This window comes from Panthera onca, chromosome A1 (genome assembly GCF_046562875.1).
Source record: "Panthera onca isolate mPanOnc1 chromosome A1, mPanOnc1 haplotype 2, whole genome shotgun sequence".
Lineage (NCBI taxonomy): Eukaryota > Metazoa > Chordata > Mammalia > Carnivora > Felidae > Panthera > Panthera onca.
Genome location: NC_138339.1, coordinates 120,985,037 through 121,006,738, shown reverse-complemented (window position 1 = coordinate 121,006,738; position 21,702 = coordinate 120,985,037). Strand labels below are relative to the sequence as shown.

The 21,702-nt window shown below is 44.0% G+C and overlaps 1 protein-coding gene and 1 long non-coding RNA gene across 6 annotated transcripts in view; one reads left to right on the top strand and one right to left on the bottom strand.

The window, feature by feature from the left end:
- Positions 1–21,702, top strand: part of LOC132681423 (uncharacterized) — a 339,118-nt gene that overhangs the window by 237,782 nt on the left and 79,634 nt on the right. The window lies entirely within an intron of this gene.
- Positions 9,229–21,702, bottom strand: part of FGF1 (fibroblast growth factor 1) — a 103,711-nt gene continuing 91,237 nt past the window's right edge. For all 5 annotated transcript variants that reach the window (XM_078450043.2, XM_060635858.3, XM_060635861.3 and 2 more), the window contains 2 exons: positions 16,537–16,640; positions 9,229–11,053 (listed from right to left, as the gene is read on the bottom strand). In XM_078450043.2, the coding sequence (XP_078306169.1) occupies positions 10,859–11,053; positions 16,537–16,640 (299 nt within the window). In that variant the 3' untranslated portion in view covers positions 9,229–10,858. The remainder of the gene's footprint in view (positions 11,054–16,536; positions 16,641–21,702) is intronic.

The window sequence follows — 21,702 nt, the reverse complement described above, 5'->3', positions numbered from 1 at the left end:
TTTTTGATATCAGGGGATTTGTTGGGAACGAAAAACATTTTCCTGTACTCCACCTGCTGGATGGAATGAATAAAAGCCTGGGGGAAAGGTCGAAATACTTAGCAAATATAACCTCAGCCCCTCAAGTTTCAAGTCTGGAATACATTTAACAGTCCCAGACCAGAACCATGCCTGGAGATGCTGCTTATTTGTGTCCTTTGGCAGAGGGTCTGGGGAAGTTTTACCATTCAGTTGTGTAGGACAGAGAAAGAGGGGGGGAGAATGATTATGTATACATAGCTTCAACTCGGTTCTCTACAGATGATGGAGAATGGAATCCACCTAACTGCCCTGTTCCATCACTGGCCTCTGCTTTGCCAACTAGCCTCAATTTACAACATGCTCCCTATCCCTTGGTCACCACACTTGAGTCTCATTGGCATTGTGTTCCCTCCTGCCACAGGACCTTAGCATATGCTGCTGCCTCTATCTGAAATGTTCTTTACAACACACACTGTATTTCTTTACCTACTCACCTCTTACTCTTCTTTTAAATATCAGCTCACTTCCTCTGGGAAGCCCTTAAGTAAGTTAAATCCCCTTGTTATATACTCTGAAGATACTGGATACTTCTCCTTTGTAAGCATCTGGCGCACTTACAATTTTACATTTCTCTCTGTGATCCTTTGTATAAACTCCTTCCTAATGTATGGTACATATATGGCACAAATGATATGCAGGTGTTCATTTTTTATTTTATTTTAAAGTTATGTGTTTATTTTAATGTGTATTTTTAAAAAATCTGTATACTAATGGCTTATCCTTCTGTGAACATTTGAGCTTACGTTGGGCCTACAGTAGATAAAACTGCAAATCCACCATCCATAAGCCAGAGGAAATAGAGGTATGGTGATTGGGCAATAGGCATATGGGCAACAGTTTTGGAAGCAGTATGCAAATGACTGAAATTTGGAAATATGTTGATATGCTTCTCCTCACTGGAATATAAGCTCCAGAAAAGAGATCTTTTGTGCACCATTGTCCCTACCAGGCTTGGTGCATATTTGGGCCTTGATAAGTATTTGTTGAAAGACTTGACAAGTGACTGAATGGACAATGTAGTAACTGAAGACATGCCCCTCCTAAGTGACATCAGGCCGGCCATAGATCAAACAGTACGAAAGAAGGTTGAGACTTCTCTTGAGGATCAGCCATGTGGATTCACAGTGGAGACAGATTGGATCTTTGTAGACTTAAAACATTCAGCTTCAGATGCCCAAGGCTTCTGTCAAGTCACAGGGCTGTAGGCGACCTTTGCAGTTATCCTGCTCAGAGTAGTGCCTCTGGCATCCTGGGCAGGTAACTGTCCCAGGCTGGGCTCCCTGAGAAGCAGACTCTAAGGTGAAGATTAGCCCTGCCGGAAGTCATTAGGGTTTCACCTAATGCGGGAAGGGAAGGAAGCAGGATAGGGCAGAAGGAGAAGTAAGGCGGTCTCAGTAGGAGCCTTGGTGCACTTACTGAGAAGTTCTGAAGCCAGAATGATCCTTGAGCGCTGTCCAGAGCTGAAGCATAAGAGCCAGGCAATTATGCCCCTGCGCAGATCCCCTCTGAGGGGCGTGCCCTCGGGCAAGGCATCTCTCTTCACCTAGGCCATCCCTGAAGGGTGCTGATGGCTTCATCTCTGGAGGGAGACCTGGGCGATGTGTCTCAGAGCCTACCACCAGTGACTGTCCAGTCTCTGAATCCAGGAGTTGCAGAGATCAGCTGCTAATGTGGCTGTGCTTCACCCATGGTTGGAATGGCTGTAGTTGTCAGAAGTTGATGGGGTTTTTTCTTTATACTGAACCCAAACCCCTTCCCTGCCAAGTTCTAAATACCTGCATTCATTTTGACTACGGGAGCGAGAAACCCAAAATAACCCTTGAGCTATCTGAAGCGATCTAGAGCATCTCATTTTAAATCTCTTAACCAATCACACATAGTTTCCTCAGCTCTGTTCTTGTACGTGGTTTTCTGGCCCCTCACTATTCATTTGCGATCTTCTATATAACTTTTTTTTTAATTTGTAAAGCTTCATTGTTTTAATGTTTATTTATTTTTGAGAGACAGAGACAGTGTACGAGTAGGGGAGGGGCGGAGAGAGGGAGATACAGAATCCGAAGTAGGTTCCAGGCTCGGAGCTGTCAGCACAGAGCCCCATGCGGGGCTCAAACCCACAGACTGCGAGATCATGACCTGAGCCGAAGTCAGACGCTTAAACAACTGGGCCACCCAGGTGCCCATGTAAAACTTCATTTAAGATGTGCCATGTACAAGTTAAACTTGGGGTCAGTCAAGACTTTTACATCTTCTTCCAATGAATTGCTATAAGGCGAGATCTCTCTAAATGTAAGTTCCTGGAAACAATCACTGGGAACCTAAGTGGAGACTCTAAGATCATTGTTAGCCCTATCTTATTATAATATGTAGAATTGTATTTATTCTAAAATAATTGCAAACTTTTATTTAATCCTTTTTGTATGCCAGATACTGCATTAACGATACTTGCATGCCTCCATTTCATTTGACCCTCTCAACAAGCTTGTGAGAGCTGATACTCTTTGGGTCCTCATTTTATGCAGAAGGTCATGGAGGGCAGCTAGATCAAGTCACTTGCCCAAAGTTACCAAGTCAATACACAGAGGAGCCAGGATTGCAACTGTTGCTCTGACTCCCAAGCTCCCGTCTTCTGTATATGTATATGTATCTGTGTCTGTATATGTATCTTACACTGATTTGGGTTGATTTAAAATCACAAATTACCTTACTACCTCACTGAAAAAGATAGAATAAAATACCAAATGTAGGAAAATATAGCAAATATGTAAAGAAAGTACCTTGAAAGTACGTGGTGGTCTTTGGAGAGGCTGAGAGGGCTTAGAAAATAGTGATTTTTTTTTTTTTAAAGGGAAGAAAGCCAAAACCACGGATGCCTTCCTTTAGGGTCTGTCTCCATCCACTACTACGATAAGCTTGTTAAGGGCAAGGACCACATGTATTCATCTATGTCTAGTGGAGTAGCTACATCATGGTTATGCCAGTTGTCAGTCTGTTGTCTCTCTGCTCTGAATCCATTCTTTGCCTTGTTTTTGTGACACTGCAGCTGGGCCCTAGAACCCCTTCTCCTTTACCAGCTGATGTAACTTAAGGTTTGTCAGCAGAGGGCACTGGAGGGACACCTCAAGGGGAAGGGGCTTGTCTCTGGGGTTCTTGTGCTTTTCTTCTTGCTCCCATGGCACTGTGGCCACCGGGCAGCCTCCTGCACAACACTGGCTCTGCAAACTGCTTCCAGAGGGTTCCACTAGCGCCCCAATGGGAAGCTCCCTGAACCGCCACAGTGAGATCCCCCACCATCCTTGGGCCACAGCCACCCCCTTTGCCAGTGAAGTCTGAATCTCATCCCTGAGAGAAGGCCCCCTCTTAAGTTTCTTCCTTCTGTGATTAATTTCCTTAGCCTTGGGATAGAAGCCACTCCCTACATCTGCTATTCCAGTATTGCATAGAGATCCCTTAATGCCTTAGTAGTTAATCTCTTTTTATTAGTTAATAATTCTTGCCATTAGAATTTCCCTGTTCACGGGGCGCCTGGGTGGCTCAGTCGGTTACGTGTCCCACTTCGGCTCAGGTCATGATCTCACGGTCCGTGGGTTCGAACCCCGCATTGGTCTCTGTGCTGACAGCTCAGAGCCTGGAACCTGCTTCGGATTCTGTGTCTCCCTCTCTCTCTGACCCTCCCCCGTTCCTGCTCTGTCTCTCTCTGTCTCAAAAATAAATAAACATTAAAAAAAAAAGAATTTCCCTGTTCACATTGTTGGTGGGTTTCAGTTTCCTGATTGGACCCTCGCTATCTCAGTGCCAGGTACTCAGTAAATGACCAATGAATGAATGCGTTAGTGAGGGAATTGAGGAAAAATGCTTCACTTTCACCTTATTGCTCCTGTTTATTCTTGAGAACTCAACTGTATGGAGTAGCCCTCTGCCCTATCAAACTCTTTCCAAATGTGCAGGTTGCTTGAGAGTTACACATTTTCAAGAAATCTATAAAACCCATATCTCTTCTTCACTTGGGTTAAATATTCTAGGACAGGTTCCATAGGGAGCAAGGATAAGGAAACAAGTTTCTTTCTCATCTGTCCCCTGTGCACAACTGCTCTGCATTTATGATTTTATCCTGTATTATCAGAAGTAATCTGGCTAGTCCTAAAACCTGCACCATTTCCCAGGTCAGACTCTCGGCTCCTAATGCAAGTGTTTTGTTTTGAGAAACCCATAGGTCATACTGTTCGTTTCTACAGGACACTACTGAACTCTCAGCATAGTTGACATCTCAAACTATGAACAGTCTTGTCTTTACAGTCTGGACAAGGCAAGTTAGTATACAATGACATTCCTAAAACTTATTTTGGAGAAAAAAAGTTTTGGTTCAAGTCCTATCAGTAAAATAATCTAACATCTTGCCCTTCTGTATCCCTGGGTGAGACTAAAATAAATTTCTCTTCAGGCAGGAAAATAAGGATGAAAACCCCAATGATACACGTCTCTGTGACAACTTGCACAAACTGCCTGTCTATACCTACATCCCCAAACACTGCAACTGAGCGAACCAAGTCCTGAAATTGAACACACTTCCAAACAAGGAATGCTCAAGCCTTCATTAAGGCTGATAGAAAAGCCCATGAAGGACATGGTGAGGTTTTGCTTAGTTATATAATAAAATAGACACTAATGTTTAGCTGCTAAATGTGTAAATTTAGCCTGTGTGACAGTGGGTAGCTAAGAGGGAAGGAAGCAATTTAGGAAATACCTCCTTCCCACATCACAGACATTCTCAGCCCTGTCAGAAGACCCCCAAACTAGGTCCTAAAATACTTGCTTTTTTTTTTTTTTTTTTTTAATTTTTTTTCAACGTTTTTTATTTATTTTTGGCACAGAGAGAGACAGAGCATGAACGGGGGAGGGGCAGAGAGAGGGAGACACAGAATCGGAAACAGGCTCCAGGCTCTGAGCCATCAGCCCAGAGCCTGACGCGGGGCTCGAACTCACGGACCGCGAGATCGTGACCTGGCTGAAGTCGGACGCTTAGCCGACTGCGCCACCCAGGCGCCCCTAAAATACTTGCTTTTATAAAGCAAACCCACCCTCCAGCTTCAGGCTGTGAGTGACCTGGTTTCTTTTTTAATTTTATAACTAGGGTGGAAAGCTAACAGTGCAGTATGTCATGGTCAATATATCAACTGCAAAGTAGGTACAATGATACAGAAAGATCCCAGTAATGCTTTAGTACATTTCCCTTGTAACTTCAGAGACTGTTAGATGAATCACTGGGGTCCAGAGTATCCTATGTCAGATCCCGAGATCTCAAGCTCTTACGTTCTCTAACTGGGCTTTAGAATAAATTTTATGTACAATAACAAGGGAGTTTCTTTCTGGGCATAGAGGACAGGTTTAAGGAGTGGAGGAGGAAGGAGGGGGTGTGCCACTTTTCACAAGTCATTATTTCAGTTTTAACGGTTGTCAAACAAATGCCTAGCGATTTTGAAATGGAGAAGACACAAGTCCCACCTGCTAGGTTGGGCTTAAGTATTCTTATACTGGACTACTGCTCCTACAAATAATTTTTTTTTTTTTTAATTTGTGAAAGTGCAGTGGTTTGATGTGTCACTATTACCATACTCCTCAATGTGACAGTGACACAAGAGCACTTAGGGTTAGGGTTCCCCTCCCCTCCCCTTCCCACCCCGTGGCAGATAGGCTGTCTGTCACTCAGATAAATATGGAAGGCAACGACTTTATTATATGTTTGTCTTTTGTTGTCAAGTTCACCCATAAGAGGCCAATGCTCAGCCAGCCTAACCCTCTCAAACATTTGGGGCACAGAGTTATGTTTTCAGTTGGTTCAGCAAAGATGAAAAATTTTGAATCCCTGTAGAAGATGCATTCCAGTAGCAATGGTGTTTATCTTATCACCGAGTTATGGGTGGCAAACTCTTCTGGTAGGTCAGAGAGCAGTTGCCAGAAAGTGATGGAGGCTGGCGGGGATGCTCAGAGATCCTGGGCACCTAGCCTTCTCCTGGCTCAGTCTACTTTTCATGTCTTGTTTGGAAATGGTTATAGAGGTGCCTGGGCGGCTCAGTCAGTTAAGCGCCCGACTTCAGCTCAGATCATGATCTCACTGTCCGTGAGTTTGAGCCCCGCATCGGGCTCGGTGCTGACAGCTCGGAGCCTGGAGCTTGCTTTGGATTCTGGGTCTCTTCCCTCCCCAAATTGTGCTCTGTCTCTCAAAAATGAGTAAATGTTAAAACAAATTTAAGAAATGGTTATAAGATAGGAATTTGGAGGTAGGGGAGCAAGAGGGAGTAATGAAGTGAAGACTGCAGAAGTTGGGGAGGGGATGACCTCCAGCCCCACAATGATGAGAATTCCAAAGGAGGGGAGGGGTCCAAAGTCCTCAGGGCTGTGCAAGCAGAAACCCGATGACAGCATTGGGGACAATAGAGGCAGCAGTGTGTGCCTGTGAGACCTGCATCCTTACACTCATTCTGCAAGATTAGTGGCAAACCAACTAAGAGAATTCACCAGGCCCTCGGAACAGATGGTTCCTGGGTAACAGGATGTCCCCCTTGTCTTTGAACAAACCGCATCTTTGAAAACACTGAAGTCATAATGCAGGATCCTAATTGGGTCTTGTCATCTTAAGGAAGACCAGTTGCTTTAAGCCAGTTTTTTCAGAAAACTGTGGTTGTGACCTATTGAGTTGTGACCCAATTTAATGGATCTTTGACCAGCATGTTTTAGTGGAATGTAAGAGAAAAAAATGCATCATATATATATATATATATATATATATATATATATATATATATGGCTTCCTGACCTTCTTTGTTTCAGTTGTGTATATGTGTGAGGGTAGGCATGTGGTGGGTTGTGATGGAAAATGTAGTTCTTACAGTGGATCAAACTCCAAAAGCAGGAAAATAAGAGGTTTAGGTGACTTTGAAAGGAAAAGGAGGGATTGATTTTGGCATGTAATTCGTAGAAGGGACAAACACTGCACAATGCTTTTTAATTCGTGCACGTGCTTGTGTGCGTGTACGTGTGTGAGAGCCGGTGTAAATGTGTGTGTATATGTGTCAGTGTTTGTGGGCATGATCTGATTCTGCTACAAGGTCTAGGCAACAGTATACTTTCTCCTAAGAATAAGAAGTCAGAAGGTTGACAAGTTTACTTAAGGAGATGTTGTGTAGTATGATAACAGTTTCAGAAGATCTGATGGGCAAACCCATCACCCTTCATCAAGATGCTTGAGATGCAAGAGATAACCCGTTTGTCCTTGACTTAAAGTTGTAAAGTCCTTCGTTTTTTCCCCAGGTCACAGTATCTTTGCTTTAGCACAAGCTGGTCAGCTGTACAATAGTAGCATATTTTCATATTTTCTCATAATTTATACTGTGAAGGAGAAGTGTCAGTTAATTATGGTGCTTGGTTCTTCAATTCCCTGAATATACCTCCCTGATGTATCCCTAGAAAAACACTAATATTGCCTTAGGTTTCCAAACAAAATGAAAAATGTTTCTACCTTAGCTTTTCCTGTCAGCCTGTAAGGTCTCCCTTCCAGTGACAAGCTATGCGTCGAACACAAAGCAGCCACACCTGATGGATGCCTGGGACAGACCTTCCACGGGAAGATGAGACATCGTGATGTTCCCAAACTCAGAGAGACATTATCGCCTTTTAGTGGAACGTTTATTAATACTTGTAAGGTGCCAAAATTAAAGAGACAGTGATGTAAAATGACAGATGTCTTCTTCATCAGAGGTCTGCTTCGCAGCCCATGGGCTCGGTTCGTTTAGGCAGTATATTTTAACAAGGCTGGGGAGCTGGGCTCCATTGCCTTTGACACAAAGCGAGGACCTCCATCTTTAGTAACGTATGATGCTGTAGGCAGTTTTTGGTAAGCACACACTGTTGGCCGGGGGAGGCTCTAACTATCCCTTCCAAGGAAACAGATCACTGCCACCTCCACCGCCATCTTGCAAACAATCAAAAGCGTAAATGCTCCTGATGCTTTGTAGAGAATATCAGCCAGTTCTTAACAGTTGGCCTGAAAATGAATCCACATGAGAGACGTGTGACAAGCAGATGGCTACCTCACTTACTCAAGGAAAAGAGAGAGAGGGCAACAGGAGCACTCCGTGTGTAAAGAACTAGAATGGAGCTAGGGAACTGCCACCTATTTCCTTCTTACAAGATCTGACAGGCTCTTTTCCCAACTTGAAACTGGTCCTCCTAAAGCTGTCATGGTTCTACAGTTGGAAATATTAGGTTTACCTGGCCAGGTCCTCGGATACTTTGATGGGGGTTATCTTATACTGGGTATTGCGAATTCTTCCAGAACCTGGGTTTCTGGGACTTGCTGTTTATTCAGCAGCAACCTACAAAGTCTCTGTTTTTAACTTGACTGAAATAAATGAATCCACAGCATCTTTCATCATAAATATAATGCCCTGGGAGAGAATACAGCAGAAAACCAGACAGACATTGTTTCCAGGTGCCCCGGTACCCAGTACAGTGCCTGACACACAGTAGGCACTGAAAAAAATATTCAGTGAATGAATATATGAATGATGACCGGGCGGAGGCTGGCAAAGCCATGATAGTGTTTCTTCTAACTGCTTTGGGTCTTTGAAACCACAAGCTTCTGTCTCATCTGTTAGCAACATTTAATTTTTCTTGGCCAGTGTTATATTTGAATTTGATTCATACCCTAAAAATTATGGACCATTATATATCTTAGATTTCCTCTCTACATACCCTTTTCTGGCCAAATCTTCATAGTAAAGAAATGTTAAACCACACTGCACTATCTCCAGCTTGCCTGGAAGGATTTACTAAAATAAAATAGAATGGTCTTATCCAAGTTACAAAAACAAAGTTCTGAAGTCGTTTTTCTGTACAAATGCAGAATGATATTATTAATCGCAGAATTAACTTAGTTTGGTTCCTCAATTGCACTATATTGCTTTGAACCTTCACAAACCATCTTTTGTTTTTCATCATAAATATGACAATGCAATTATAAGGAGTTATTTTTTCCGTTAATATTGTCAATTCCTTAGAACATGAGCTAATATTCTCATCAGTTTGTATCCACAGTTACCCTCTTGTTGCTTAAGCGTCCCTGTTTTCAAAGGAAAACTTGTAATACCACAATTGAAAACAAAGTACAATCTCTTTTTATAGGTAAATGTAGTACAAGTAGTAGATAATTGAGGAGCTTATACATCATGTCCTATGATTATCATTCTCAGTGGCTGAATGCTAATCAGTTAACTGCCTTTGAGCTATATATTTATAAATGTGATTAAAACATACAGTCTCACAGTAAATTTAAATGGCCTATTAAAGACCTTTACATGGCAACAGTATCATATATCAGAGATGAATGTTGTTTCTAATTTGCTAGCCACTTGGGTCAAGTTTACTTTAAGCAGGAAGCATATTTATACAAGTAATCGTAACACAAATGGTCTCTTGAGAAAAGCTGTTTGTGAGGGTTTAACATTTTTGAAGTATGCTTTTGTATATATTCTAAATGGGTATTTTATAGGCACTGGGCCAAAGCGCCTTAAATCCATGTTCCTTAGCACGGGGCTAACTGCTCCTGATGCTGCCTGAGTGTTCAGGAAGACTCGCGGGGTATGAGTTTTTTATGGGCAAGGCAAGAGAGGCTCGGGGGCCTTGGGCCCCCTTCCTTTGGACAGCACGCTTCAGGACTCTGCTACTTTAAGTATGGTGGGAGGGGGGGGTGCAAGAGGAAGCAGCAGCATCTGCAGCACCTGGGGGCTTGTTAGAAATGCACAGACTGCACCCCAGAACCACTGAATCAGAACCTACACTCAAACACGATCTGCATGTGATTTGTAAGCATTGCCTGGGACCCCAAAGCCTCTGCTTTCTGGGGACCAGGCACAGTCATGGTGTCCCTCCATCTTTCCTTCTCACTTCTGGAATCAACCTCTTGAGAGGAAATCATCCTCTCAGCCCACGTTGCCTTTCTTTCTCAGCACTCCCACACCCCAGACCCAAATGAATTTACCAATGTCTGATGTTTTTGCTTTGATCAAGAACCCACTTCTCATGCTGTCCATCTGACATCATCCAGAGGCTTCCTGCTGCCGAATTATCTTGGGAAAGTCACGGCATTGTAATGACTGCCAATGCTATGCATTTATTCTGCTTTCCTGTGGGCTGAAGCTCCCATCCTTCATTTATTCTACGCTGAGAGCCCACCAGAACCCAGTCTCCCCTTGCCATTTTAATCCCTTCTGTTCTCGAGGGGAGATTTTCTTCATCCTAGTTTCTACTCATGGAACACTGCCTTCCCCTAACCTAGCCATAAGCTTCCCTGCTAATATTTGTGGGGTGTTGAAAGGACGAAAGGGCATCATGCCAAGTGTTTCGGGGAATCACAGACAGGATTTTCTCAGTAGAGGGAATCGTATGCGGTTACTAATGACCCTGGCAGCTCCCTGAACACACTTCATTTGGCCCCGCCTTTGCATTGAGAGGCTCAGCCTGCAGCAGGTGCCCAGAGGCAACTGGGCATCCACACACCCAGACTGGCCAGCCAGTTGGCCCCTAGGAGCTATTTGATCCCTCTGTTCAAACTGTGCTGGGGTAAAAGGCTCTGCAAAAAAGTGAACTGGGCATTTGGAAGCGCACTGCTTACAATTTCAGGCTCTGTGGGCCAGGGGTTAGTGCAGCCAATAGTCAAGGGAACAACCTGGGTCAGCTGGGTGAGGACCTCCTCTGGAGTGGTCGGCACCCAGTAGAGATTTCTTTAATCAGAGGAGACTGGCAGGGGGAGAAACAAAATTGCCTTCTGGCCATAGTGAGTCCGGGGACCGCGTTTGCAGCTTCCATTCTTCTTGAGACCCACAAACCAATTCTTTTCTGCGTGCTTCTTGGATGTGTAGGTGTTGTAATGGTTTTCTTCCAGCCTTTCCAGGAACAAGCATTCCTCATTTGGTGTCTGCTAAAAAGATACAACGGCAAGAGAGTAGAATTACTAGTGATTAGTTTTCAGTGAAGTTTCTCTGTTTACTAGCCGTGTGGCCTTGGGTGAGTTCACTGAGGCTCTTTATGCTTCGGTTTCTTCTTCAGGAAAATTGAGATAATAGTGGAACCTATATCTGAGGGTGGTAATGAGGACATAGAGTAGGACCCAGCACATAATGAGCCCTGGGTCCTGCTTCGGATTCTATAACTCCTTCCCTCTCTCTGCCCCTCTCCAACTTGTGCTCTGTCTCTCTCTCTCTCCAAGATAAATAAACATTAAAAAAATTTTTTTAATAAAATAAAATAAAATACATTTACTATCGGGGCGCCTGGGTGGCTCAGTCAGTTAAGCGTCTGACTTTGGCTCAGATCATGATCTCACAGTTCCTGGGTTCAAACCCCACATCAGGCTCTGCACCAACTGTGTGGAGTCTGCTTGGGATTCTCCCTCCCTCCCTCCCTCTCTCTCTCTCTCTCTCTCTGCCCCTCCTTGACTTGTGCTTTTTCTCTCTGTCAAAATAAATGAACTTAAAAAAAAATAAAAAGGGGGCGCCTGGGTGGCGCAGTCGGTTAAGCGTCCGACTTCAGCCAGGTCACGATCTCGCGGTCCGTGAGTTCGAGCCCCGCGTCAGGCTCTGGGCTGATGGCTCGGAGCCTGGAGCCTGTTTCCGATTCTGTGTCTCCCTCTCTCTCTGCCCCTCCCCCGTTCATGCTCTGTCTCTCTCTGTCCCAAAAATAAATAAAAAACGTTGAAAAAAAAAAAAATAAAAAGAGCTTAGTGTTAAAAAAAATACATTTGCTGTTTTTGTAAGATCCCCTTCCATTTGCTGTCCTCAGGACCCTAAAGTTTCCCCCTGGGGAGATCCTGAATGACCATGAGCACGTTAAGGGCAGGGCTGGGCCTTTTGTCTCTGTAAAGTCCTGGCACATGGACATGACCATGAAAATCAGCCCAAATAGGTAAAATCAGACTGTGATATGGTGGGGAGTTTTAAGTTTAGACTTGAAGGATAAATGAAAACCTGCTAATATTATTTTATATCCTGGTGATTTTCACTAACAGTATCAGGATTTTTACCTTAGTGCTGTCATGAATATAAATCCTTGCACAAAATGTGTCTTAAGCATAAAACATATCCTGGAAGTTAAAGTTTTTTTAAAAATGAAAATACCTTTATTTTCTCCTATGTATAAACAGATCTACTTATACGAAGAATTGTGCTTTTTAAAAATCACAACTTTACTTTAAAAAAAAGAGAGAAAAAATTTAAAAACTGCCCAAAGCCACCCACCCAGATATAAGGAACTGGTAACAGTCGATTAACATACTTCCTCATGTCTTTATGTACATATACACAAACAGACATGGATAAGGACATATGGATATAAACTGATGATGTTACCAAAATGGCGGTATAGCTGCTTTTTTTAATGTTTATTTATTTTGAGAGAGAGAGAGAGACAGGGAGAGAGAGAGCACAAGCAGAGGAGGGGCAGAGAGGGATGGAGACACAGAATCAGAAGCAGGCTCCAGGCTCCGAGCTGTCAGCACAGAGCCTGACGTGGGACTTGAACTCATGAACCGTGAGATCATGACCTGAGCCCAAGTCAGACACTCAACAAACTGAGCCACCCAGGCACCCCATATCTGCTTTTTTTAAAGTTTATTTATTTATTTTGAGAGAGAGAGAGAGAACACAAGCAGGGGAGGGGCAGAGAGAGAGAGGGAGAGAGAGAGAATCCCCAGCAAGCTCTGCACCATCAATGTGGAGACCAATGCAGGGCTCCATCCCACAAACGGTGAGATCCTGACCTGAGCTGAAACCAAGAGTCAGACATTTAACCAACTGAGCCACCCAGACACCCCTGCTCTAATTTCTTTTTTAAAAAATGGAAAATAAAGCTATGAAAACATTTAATCTCACAAGAAAATACAAGTTAAAAATGATTTAACATGTTGGCTATAATAACTGCAAAGAACAAAAAGATTTACAATGCTTAATATTGGTGAGAGCATAGGAAATAGACACTTTCATGCACTGTTGTGAGATAAATTGGTGGAAATTTTCTGAGGGTAGTTAGGCAATATGTATTACCTTTGACCCAGAAATTTCATTGGTAGGAATTGACCCTTAGGAGATACTTGGGCAAGGGTAAAACAGTATTTTCAACGATGGTCTTTGCAGGATTGCACGTAATGGTAACATTCGAGGCAACCTAAATCTTCATGGAAACGTGATTGGTTCAAGTAGATAGCGGTACATCCCTACAGTGGAATTGAGGGCAGCTTCCAATTTATCAAGCTGGAAAGAATGCTATAACATATTAAATAGTACAGTTGCTTTAAAAATATCTACCAATGATTACTGTTTCACTGGGAGTTCATTGGTTGGAGAGTGGGAAGAGCCCCAGGAATTTGAACTTCCTATTTGTCAAGATTTTAGAATAAATTTATTATATTTGGGTGTAAAATACTTATGCTGTATACTGACTTTGCTCCCGTTCTAAGGCATGTGATCTCTGTATTATCTCTTCCCCCACAGTGGTTGTTGATTCCCTTTCGGGTGGTGTCCAGGCTTCTTCTTCATTATTCTTAATTTGTGGGCATGTTTGTGTACTTGACTGTGAGCCCTACTTAGGGAAGAGGTGGAGTCTTGTCAGGCTTGTGTCTCCCCACCCCCAGACACAGAGCCTTGCAAATTACGGGGGCTCGCCAGCTAGGTGGTGAGCTTAACCTGATTCTTGAGATCGTAGAAAGCAGTCTGTAAAGTTCCCTTTGATTAGTAAGGAATACGTAACAGGAAGCTTCCTGCTTCTTATTCATTTGCAGTCTAGGGCATTGACAACTGGGTGAGACACTTTGGGTCATTTTAGAATAAGACGGGACATAGTTGTAATATTTAACTGGGTGACTCTGCTGCCTCTAGAGGAATGTATCCAGACGTTAGTGTTTGCTGCACAGTGTCAGGTGTGGGAGGAGGTAGGAAGTTTTGGACCTGTGTGGGTTGCCTGCTCCCCTGTAGGGAGGGTACCCCATGACACCCCTCAGTGGGCGTCAGGCCTGTGTTCTGTGACGAAGCTGAGGGTGGCCACGTCCCTCACCTGATGTCTCCATTGAACTAGAGCGGTCGACACATTCAGAATGGCTGAGTCACAGGCTGAGTCAGCAGGCCAGCTCGGAGATGCTCCAGCCCAACCCCACCAGGATTTGTCAGGGGTTGTTAAGCGCTTGGTGCATTGCCAGCAGCCTGGAGATGCACAGTTGATTCATGACTATTTTAAAAATTATTTTCTTTTTTTATATTTTAGCATGCTGTTTTCCCCTCAACTATTTGGGTGACATATATCCACTGTAGGAAATTTGGGAAATACAGGAAGGCATTCACATATTATAAAATTGGCTACTTATTACCCTTAGAGATAAATGCATTAATGTTTTGATATATATGTATCCTTTCATTATGAAATCTAAAATATGTCATTATTTTATATAGCCTTTCATGATTAATAGAAAATATTTCATTAGTTTTAAAAATAATATGTCCTTTCCACAGACATAAACATTTGTATCAAGATGGATTAATACCTAAAACTGCCTGAGAGCATGAGGTAGAGCTCTGAGATATTTTAGAAATTGTAATTTATTAATGGAGAAGTATATCAATTATTAGGCATAATATATTAAGATTACCCTCAATATTTCAGGTGAAGCACAGTGATGGCCAGGACTATGATGGGAGCTTAGAGGAAATTGGGTTTGGGTGTTCTTCCTCAATATTTTTATACAAATAAAAGAAGGTTATAATAAGCATCAAAATGTATTTAAAAGAGGAAAAGCCATAAACTGTAAATATAACCTAGGAAATAATGAGGATAAGGGATTTATAAACTTATTATTTGTCTTCTAGCTCTCACTGATGAAGCACCTCCCCCATTTGCCAGCAACATTGGTGGGTAGGTTCTGTGCATTGTCTCTCTGACCCCTCTTAACCCCTGTGTGTGGTAGTGACCATCCATTACTATCCTTATTTTAGACAAGGTTCAGAGTGGGTAAGTAACTTGCTGAAGTTGCAGAGAATTGAGATTCAGTTGTGAGTCCAAGATTCAGTGATTGGTTGGTTGGTTGACTGATTTTATTACCAACTGGAAGAACCACCTTTAAGAAAAATCTACTTCAAGGGCCACCTGGGTGGCTCAGTCTGTTGAGCATCTGACTCTTGATTTTGGCTTGGGTCATGATCCCACAGTCCTGGGATTGAGTCCCACATTGGGCTCTGCACTGAGTATGGAGCCTGCTTGAGAGATTCTCTCTCTCTCTCTCTCTCTCTCTCTCTCTTTCTCCCCTCCCCCCATCTGCCCCTCTCCCCCACTTGTGCTCTCTCTCTTTCTCAAATGAATGAATGAATAAAAAGAAAAATGTGCTTCCATGTAGCAGTCAAAGTCTAGCTCCAAACTCTTTAAAGTTGTCCCATTTGATACAGATTTCAGCAAACAGGCTACAGGAGGTGGCCCATTGCTCCTGACTTGTAGCAGGCAGCGTGAAAAACCACACTATATTTGCATCCCAAACCCTGGCTGAAGTTACAGCTTCGGGAGACAGTTTTCTGTGCCTGCCGCCAGTTGGCAATTTGATTTAAGTTAAAGGGAGCCTCAGACCAACCCCCTCCTACTACTGCCTTTTTGTAGACATCTACAAAAGGGAAAAAAAGGAGTCTGGCCAAGTCTCAATGATCAGTTGTTAGGATAAAGAGAGAGGATCATTGAAATTGAGAAATAATTTCAAAACTTGGGTCCATTGGCTTTAGTTCTCTTTCCATTGAGATCTTTTACCAAAGGCACCACGAGGGGCAAAATCAGATTGTCTGTTTCTATTCTTTTCTCACAAAGATCAGTATGTACTGAGTCAAACCTGTATAAAACATCAACCAGGAGAGAGAGGGAGCAGAAGATGTTGAGGATTTTTAGCTACTGAATAAACTCTCAGACCGTGCTTCTCAAGAACAGGGACGTGGCTCATTTGTCTTCACAGCCCTTCATACTTAGACACAGGAGGCGCTCAATACATGTTTGTTGGATGACGTATCCCATGCTAGAGTCCGGGCTTGATAATTTTTGTGAAAAGCATAGAGAGTGTGGTGGTGCTCCAGAAACATGTTTGGAGTGAATGAATGAAATGGGAATAGGTATTCTGAAATGACTGACTGGTGCATTACTAAAATTTCAGTCAATGTCTCCTCTGTGTCTCCGTGATAATTCATTCGAGTATTTTGAGAGAATATCACAAGAAGCTCTTTCATGTCTGAGCCTAAAATAAAGCAGGGTAGAGGGTGGGAATCTTGCTGGAAAAAATAACAAACAGAGACTAATTGCTGCTTTACACTTTGCATCACTCAACGTAACAAGATTTCTGGAAACCTCCAACCCTGGCCGTGTCTGGAAGCATGTCAGCCTCATACTTACTGAGCCGTACAAAAGCCCGTCGGTGTCCATGGCCAAGTACTGGCCAGTCTCGGTACTCTTTATATACACCTCCCCCACGCTTTCCGCACTGAGCTGCAGCTGAACTGAAATAAAAATAACACGAGCAAAAGTAAATAAACACTAAAGCTTTGGCGATAGGACCTGGCGGCCAGGACAGTTAGCCATGGAAAATTCTGCTCATTCATTTTGCAGTGCCCTCAAGGATGAGCCTCAAATTAATCAAAACATTGAAATACAGTTCCTTTTTCTTTGCCCTCCAAAGAAAGCTGTCCTTTGGGAATTATGTTCTTGAGAGAAGGAGAGATGACGGCAGGCGTGCCCACCATCCCCCTGTTTGTTACACAATGACCCCTCATGCACTTCCTCTGTCTCTGTCCCCTGGCAGGAAATAACCATAGGAGGAACGACATTCGCTTTCCTAGGTGCTGTCGAGTGGGCAGTTGGCCAGCCTGAGTATGTACTCCTTCAATTATCAGCCTGCTTTGGGGGTGCCTTTTTATAGCCCCAGCCTGTTAGGCATGGGAGCTTCTCATGGACAGATTGTTATGAAAAAAATCTGATCCCGCTAGCTTGCCATACAGAGGGTTTTCCCAGGAAGTTGGATTGGTTGGTGCATCTGAAACTCAGGGAACTCTCCCACAGTGAAGTTCAGTCAACTCCCAGCCTCTGTGGCGGCCCAGCTGGGATAGAGGCAGAGGGGAACGCCAGCTTCTCATTGGGAAGACAAAGCAGTTGCCTGGGAATGCAGGGATGGGAACAGTGGTTCTCACCCTGGGGTGATTTCGTTCGTCAAGCGACAGTTGACCATGTCCAGAGACATTTTTGGTTGTGCTGGCTGCAGTGAGGGTGATGGTACTGGCGTCTGGTTGTAGACGCCAAGGATGTTATGACACATTTTGCGATGCACAGGGCAGCCCCCACAACAAGAAATTATTCATCTCAGAAGGTCAGTAGTGCTGAGGTTGAGAAACTGTGAGGTTGAAGGCAAGGACATGAGTTCCTCTGAGTTAGTCTCCCCATTTACACCGATTGATACCCCAGAGGAGCTTTGCCCACTGCTGGACAACTAACTAGAGTGTGATACCCATTCAATAATTATTCATTTGGTCATTCTTCCCATGGTAGTTCTGGAGGGAGAGATCCTTTGATGGCTAGCATTTGAGAATCAGAATTAATTCTGAACTCCCTGGACAATTTCTTTGGCCACTAGACTGTCAACAACCATCATTAGGAGTGAAACCTGCCTAAGGACAAGTGAGCACCCAGTTCTCCAGGAGGACTGACCTCCCTAAAGGTCAGCTTACTCAGGGGCTGAGGGGCAGGGTGGGCTGGAAGGAACATTGGGGTTTGGTCGGCAGATGGGGACTCCTCATTGCCTTTTCTTTGTTTTCATGTTGTATTTAATTTCTTTGAATAAGAAATACATTCCCATGCGTCAAACCTGGAAACCGTGTAAGAGGAGACTTTGAGGACTCTCCCTTCCGTTGCCTCTACCCCCCAGCCTTCACTTGCAACTGACGGGGATACAGTGGTAAACAGGATGGATGAGACCCTGCTCCTTCCTCCAAGGATACGTTCATTCTCTGGGGGTGGGGGAAGACAGAGACAAACAAGTAAACCTTCCTAGATATATTTTATGTGTATCCTTCTAGAGAGATCTTAGGTATATATGAGCAACTCCGTGTTATCTTTCCTGCCTTTCTTTTTTGTTTGTTTGTTTTTGTTTTTTTTTTTTACATAAATGGTATGATATACATACAACTATATACCTTGTTTTGTTTTGCTTGTCTGTTTGCTTAGAAATTAACTGGAGAGCTTTCCAGTTCAGTACTGAAAGAGTTAACCATGTTCTTTTTGCCACTTGAATTGTGTTCTACCATGTGGCTATACCATAACCATTTAACCACTTCCTTATTAATATGTCTGTATTTTCTCATTTCCCTCTGTTTTCTCTATCTTATGATTCATCCCAAGAGTGATACATAGTTCCATCACCCTTACCCAAGATGCAGTTCTCTTGTCTTTGGAGGTGTTTGCTACAGAGACTCGGTCTCCTGTAGCTTCCTGTGGTCAGTGGAGTTTATCTAATCCACTGGAAGGAAACTGGAAGCTACTGATCTCCTTTCCCACGGGTCCTTCTGACATGGGTTACTCAGAGAGGGTAGTCATGATAGAACGGGCCAAAAGGCCTCCATCCTGACTGGGGCCTCCCCTCTAGCCTCATACCACACCACACACTCACTCACTCACCTTGCCCCACTCACTTAGCTCTCCCAACACATCAAGCTGTTTCCTGCCTCAGGATTCTTGCGTGTATTCTACCCTTTGTCTGGCACCTTCTTCCTCCCAATATTGACGAAATTGGCCCTTCTCCTCCTCCAGGCCCCAGCCTAAATGCTCCCAACTTGGAGAGGCCTTTTCCGCCCAAATCCCCTATGACTGTCTGTACAGAGACCCTCCACCCACTGCCCCTGCCAATGCCACCTTATGATCTTCACATGATCATCTGGCTTAGTCCTTTGTTTGTTTCCTTCATGGCACTTTATACAGCGTACAGTTATTTTTGCCATTCAACAGTTTACTGGTTTATTTCTGCCTCCCCAGGAGAGTGTATACCTGGCGAAAAGGGCAGGGATCTTCTCTGGCCTGTTCCCCGTAGGTCTCCAGCGTGTCACACAGTGCCCTGCACAACGGTTCAGCCAACATGTGTGTGCCGAATGAATGATGTTAGGCTAATATCTGCAGAGATGATCCTACTGGTTCATCATCAATAAGCCGTGCACTTTGAATTATGTTTCCAGTCATGCTTTGTGGAGTGAAGTAAGAGGGACCAAGCGGAGAGCTTTACAGGCTCTTCTACCAGCCAGCTGGGTGACCTTGGCGAGGCTCCTTCATCTCAAGGCCACAGTCTCTTTATCAGTAACATGGGTAGGGTTTATATTCAGTCTCTAAAGTTTTTCCCCAGCTCTAACAGTCTATGAAGCAAGTAAATGCCTTTAATAGCAATGATGCACACAACAGAATAGTGTGTGGCCGTAAAAGGGAATCAAGTACTGATACGTGCTACAATGTGGATGAACCTTGACAACAGGCTCAGTGAGAGAAGCTGGTCACAAAGGACCACTTATTTTATGATTCTGTTTAAATGAAAGTTCCTGAATGGACAGACCCAGAGAGACAGGACATAGATTAGTGATAGGCAGGAGCTGAGGAGGAAGGTGGAGAGAGCAAAGGGGGCATTATGGTTGGGAGGTATAGGGTTTCATATTTCAATAAAACTGTTTTTTTTTTTAGTACCCTGTATTTTCATTGGACTTGATGGCTTTCATAGAAGTTGTACATACATTTTTCTGTCAATTTATCAGCATAATCCTGTATGTTTAAGAGAGACAAAAGGAAGGAACTAACTGTGTATTGATCACCTATAATGTGCCAGGCATTGTGGTAGTTTCTATCCTGGTATAAATAGTATAAAATTACAGCGTGGGTTCCAGAATCAAACTACATGAATTGCAATTCTGGCTTGGCTACGATATGTGATCATTGGTCAAATTATTCAGCTCTGTTACCTTATGCATAATGATAGTACCTGCTTCATGGAGTTGTTTTGAGGATTAAATGATCTAATATATGGAGAGTGCCGAGGACCATTACTGTCATTTCCACCGAGCTACGGTGACCTCATTGCTTCTTACAGCATTCCCTGTTGGAAGATGGCAGTGGCTTTGTCCTACAGGTGAGGAGACCGAAGCTTGCTGAAAGCATATTTTACTCAACATTATACTTATAATCAGGAAAAAAATCGTGACCAGAGCCCAGCTTTGAGTATTTCAAGTATCCTGCTTTTTCTTCTCTTTCATACAACACCTTGGGACCCAGTGATGGGGAAGATGGGTCCAAATCCAGCCAAATTCCCTTTCTTGCACCCACTTATGTTCAAACAAGACGTACAAGATGGCAGATGGTCATCCAGGATCCCATAGCTACGAAGGGAATGATGTTAGTTGCCTGGGGCTGTTTTCCACCTACCACCCATATGTGTAGGTATTGAGTCAAACACATTCTAGATGCTACAGGAATCCCATAGGGCAGGTCCTTTTGGGTAATCAAGGAAGATTTTTTTTTTTTTTTTTTAAGATAGACTTTATATTTTAAAGCAGTTTTCGGTTCACAGCAAAAATGAAGAGAAGGTACAGTGATTTCCCATGTACCCCCTGCCGTCACACACGTGTAGCGCCGGTTATCAACTCCCCCTCACAGTGGTACATGGGTTACACATGATGGACCTAAACACACATCAGTATCATCAAGGAGGATTTTCATAAAGCTTTTCACTTCCTAGTTCATTTGTGTTCTGCGGCTTACATAGCCTGCATTTGTCTTTCTGTGGGGGTAGGTAGAGTCGACTTTGGACTCCCATCTTGGCCGCGTGAGGGCCTCACGGAGGTAAACACGAGCCAGGGCTGCTTGGCACGGGGACGCAGTCCTCGGCCGTGAGCCCCCACACCAGGGTTGCTGCACTGGTGAGAGTTCGTCTCAAGAGTTTCCTCTGTAAATATTATTTCTCCAGGATGTCCAAGTTTCATAGCTCATTTTCACTGGATTTCTTTCTGGCGAAGTTTCCTAAACATATATCCTCTGCGAGCAGGCCTGGCAGGAAGGAGTAACACCCAGCCGGGGCCGCTCGTGTAACCGACGAGGCGTCCAGCTCCCCAGGGTGACTTCATTCCAGTTTTCTAAACTTACAGTCTCCCGCAGCTGCTGCTGAGGAGGGGAGCGGGAAGGGGGCGTATGAGAGAGGGGGACTCTCAAGGAGGGAGGGGCCAGCCCCACAGCCCGGCTGAAGCGGAGGCTCCTCCCCCTCGGAGCAGGGCCAGGGGCCTGGAAAGGCTCTCAGTCAACACGCGCGCACCGCCCGTCCGTTGCGTGCTGGGGACCGTGCCCCGTGCCACACACCGACCCTACTGCAGGAGCCTCGGGGTTCAGACCCTGAAATGATAAAGCCACACCACAGAACCCCTCCCCCCACTCGCTTTTGAGCTCAAAACGAACACAAGTGCAACTACACAGAGTGCAACTACACAACTACAACAGAGACTCTGTCTCATGCATGGGTATTAGGTATTATCAGATAGAGCAGATATG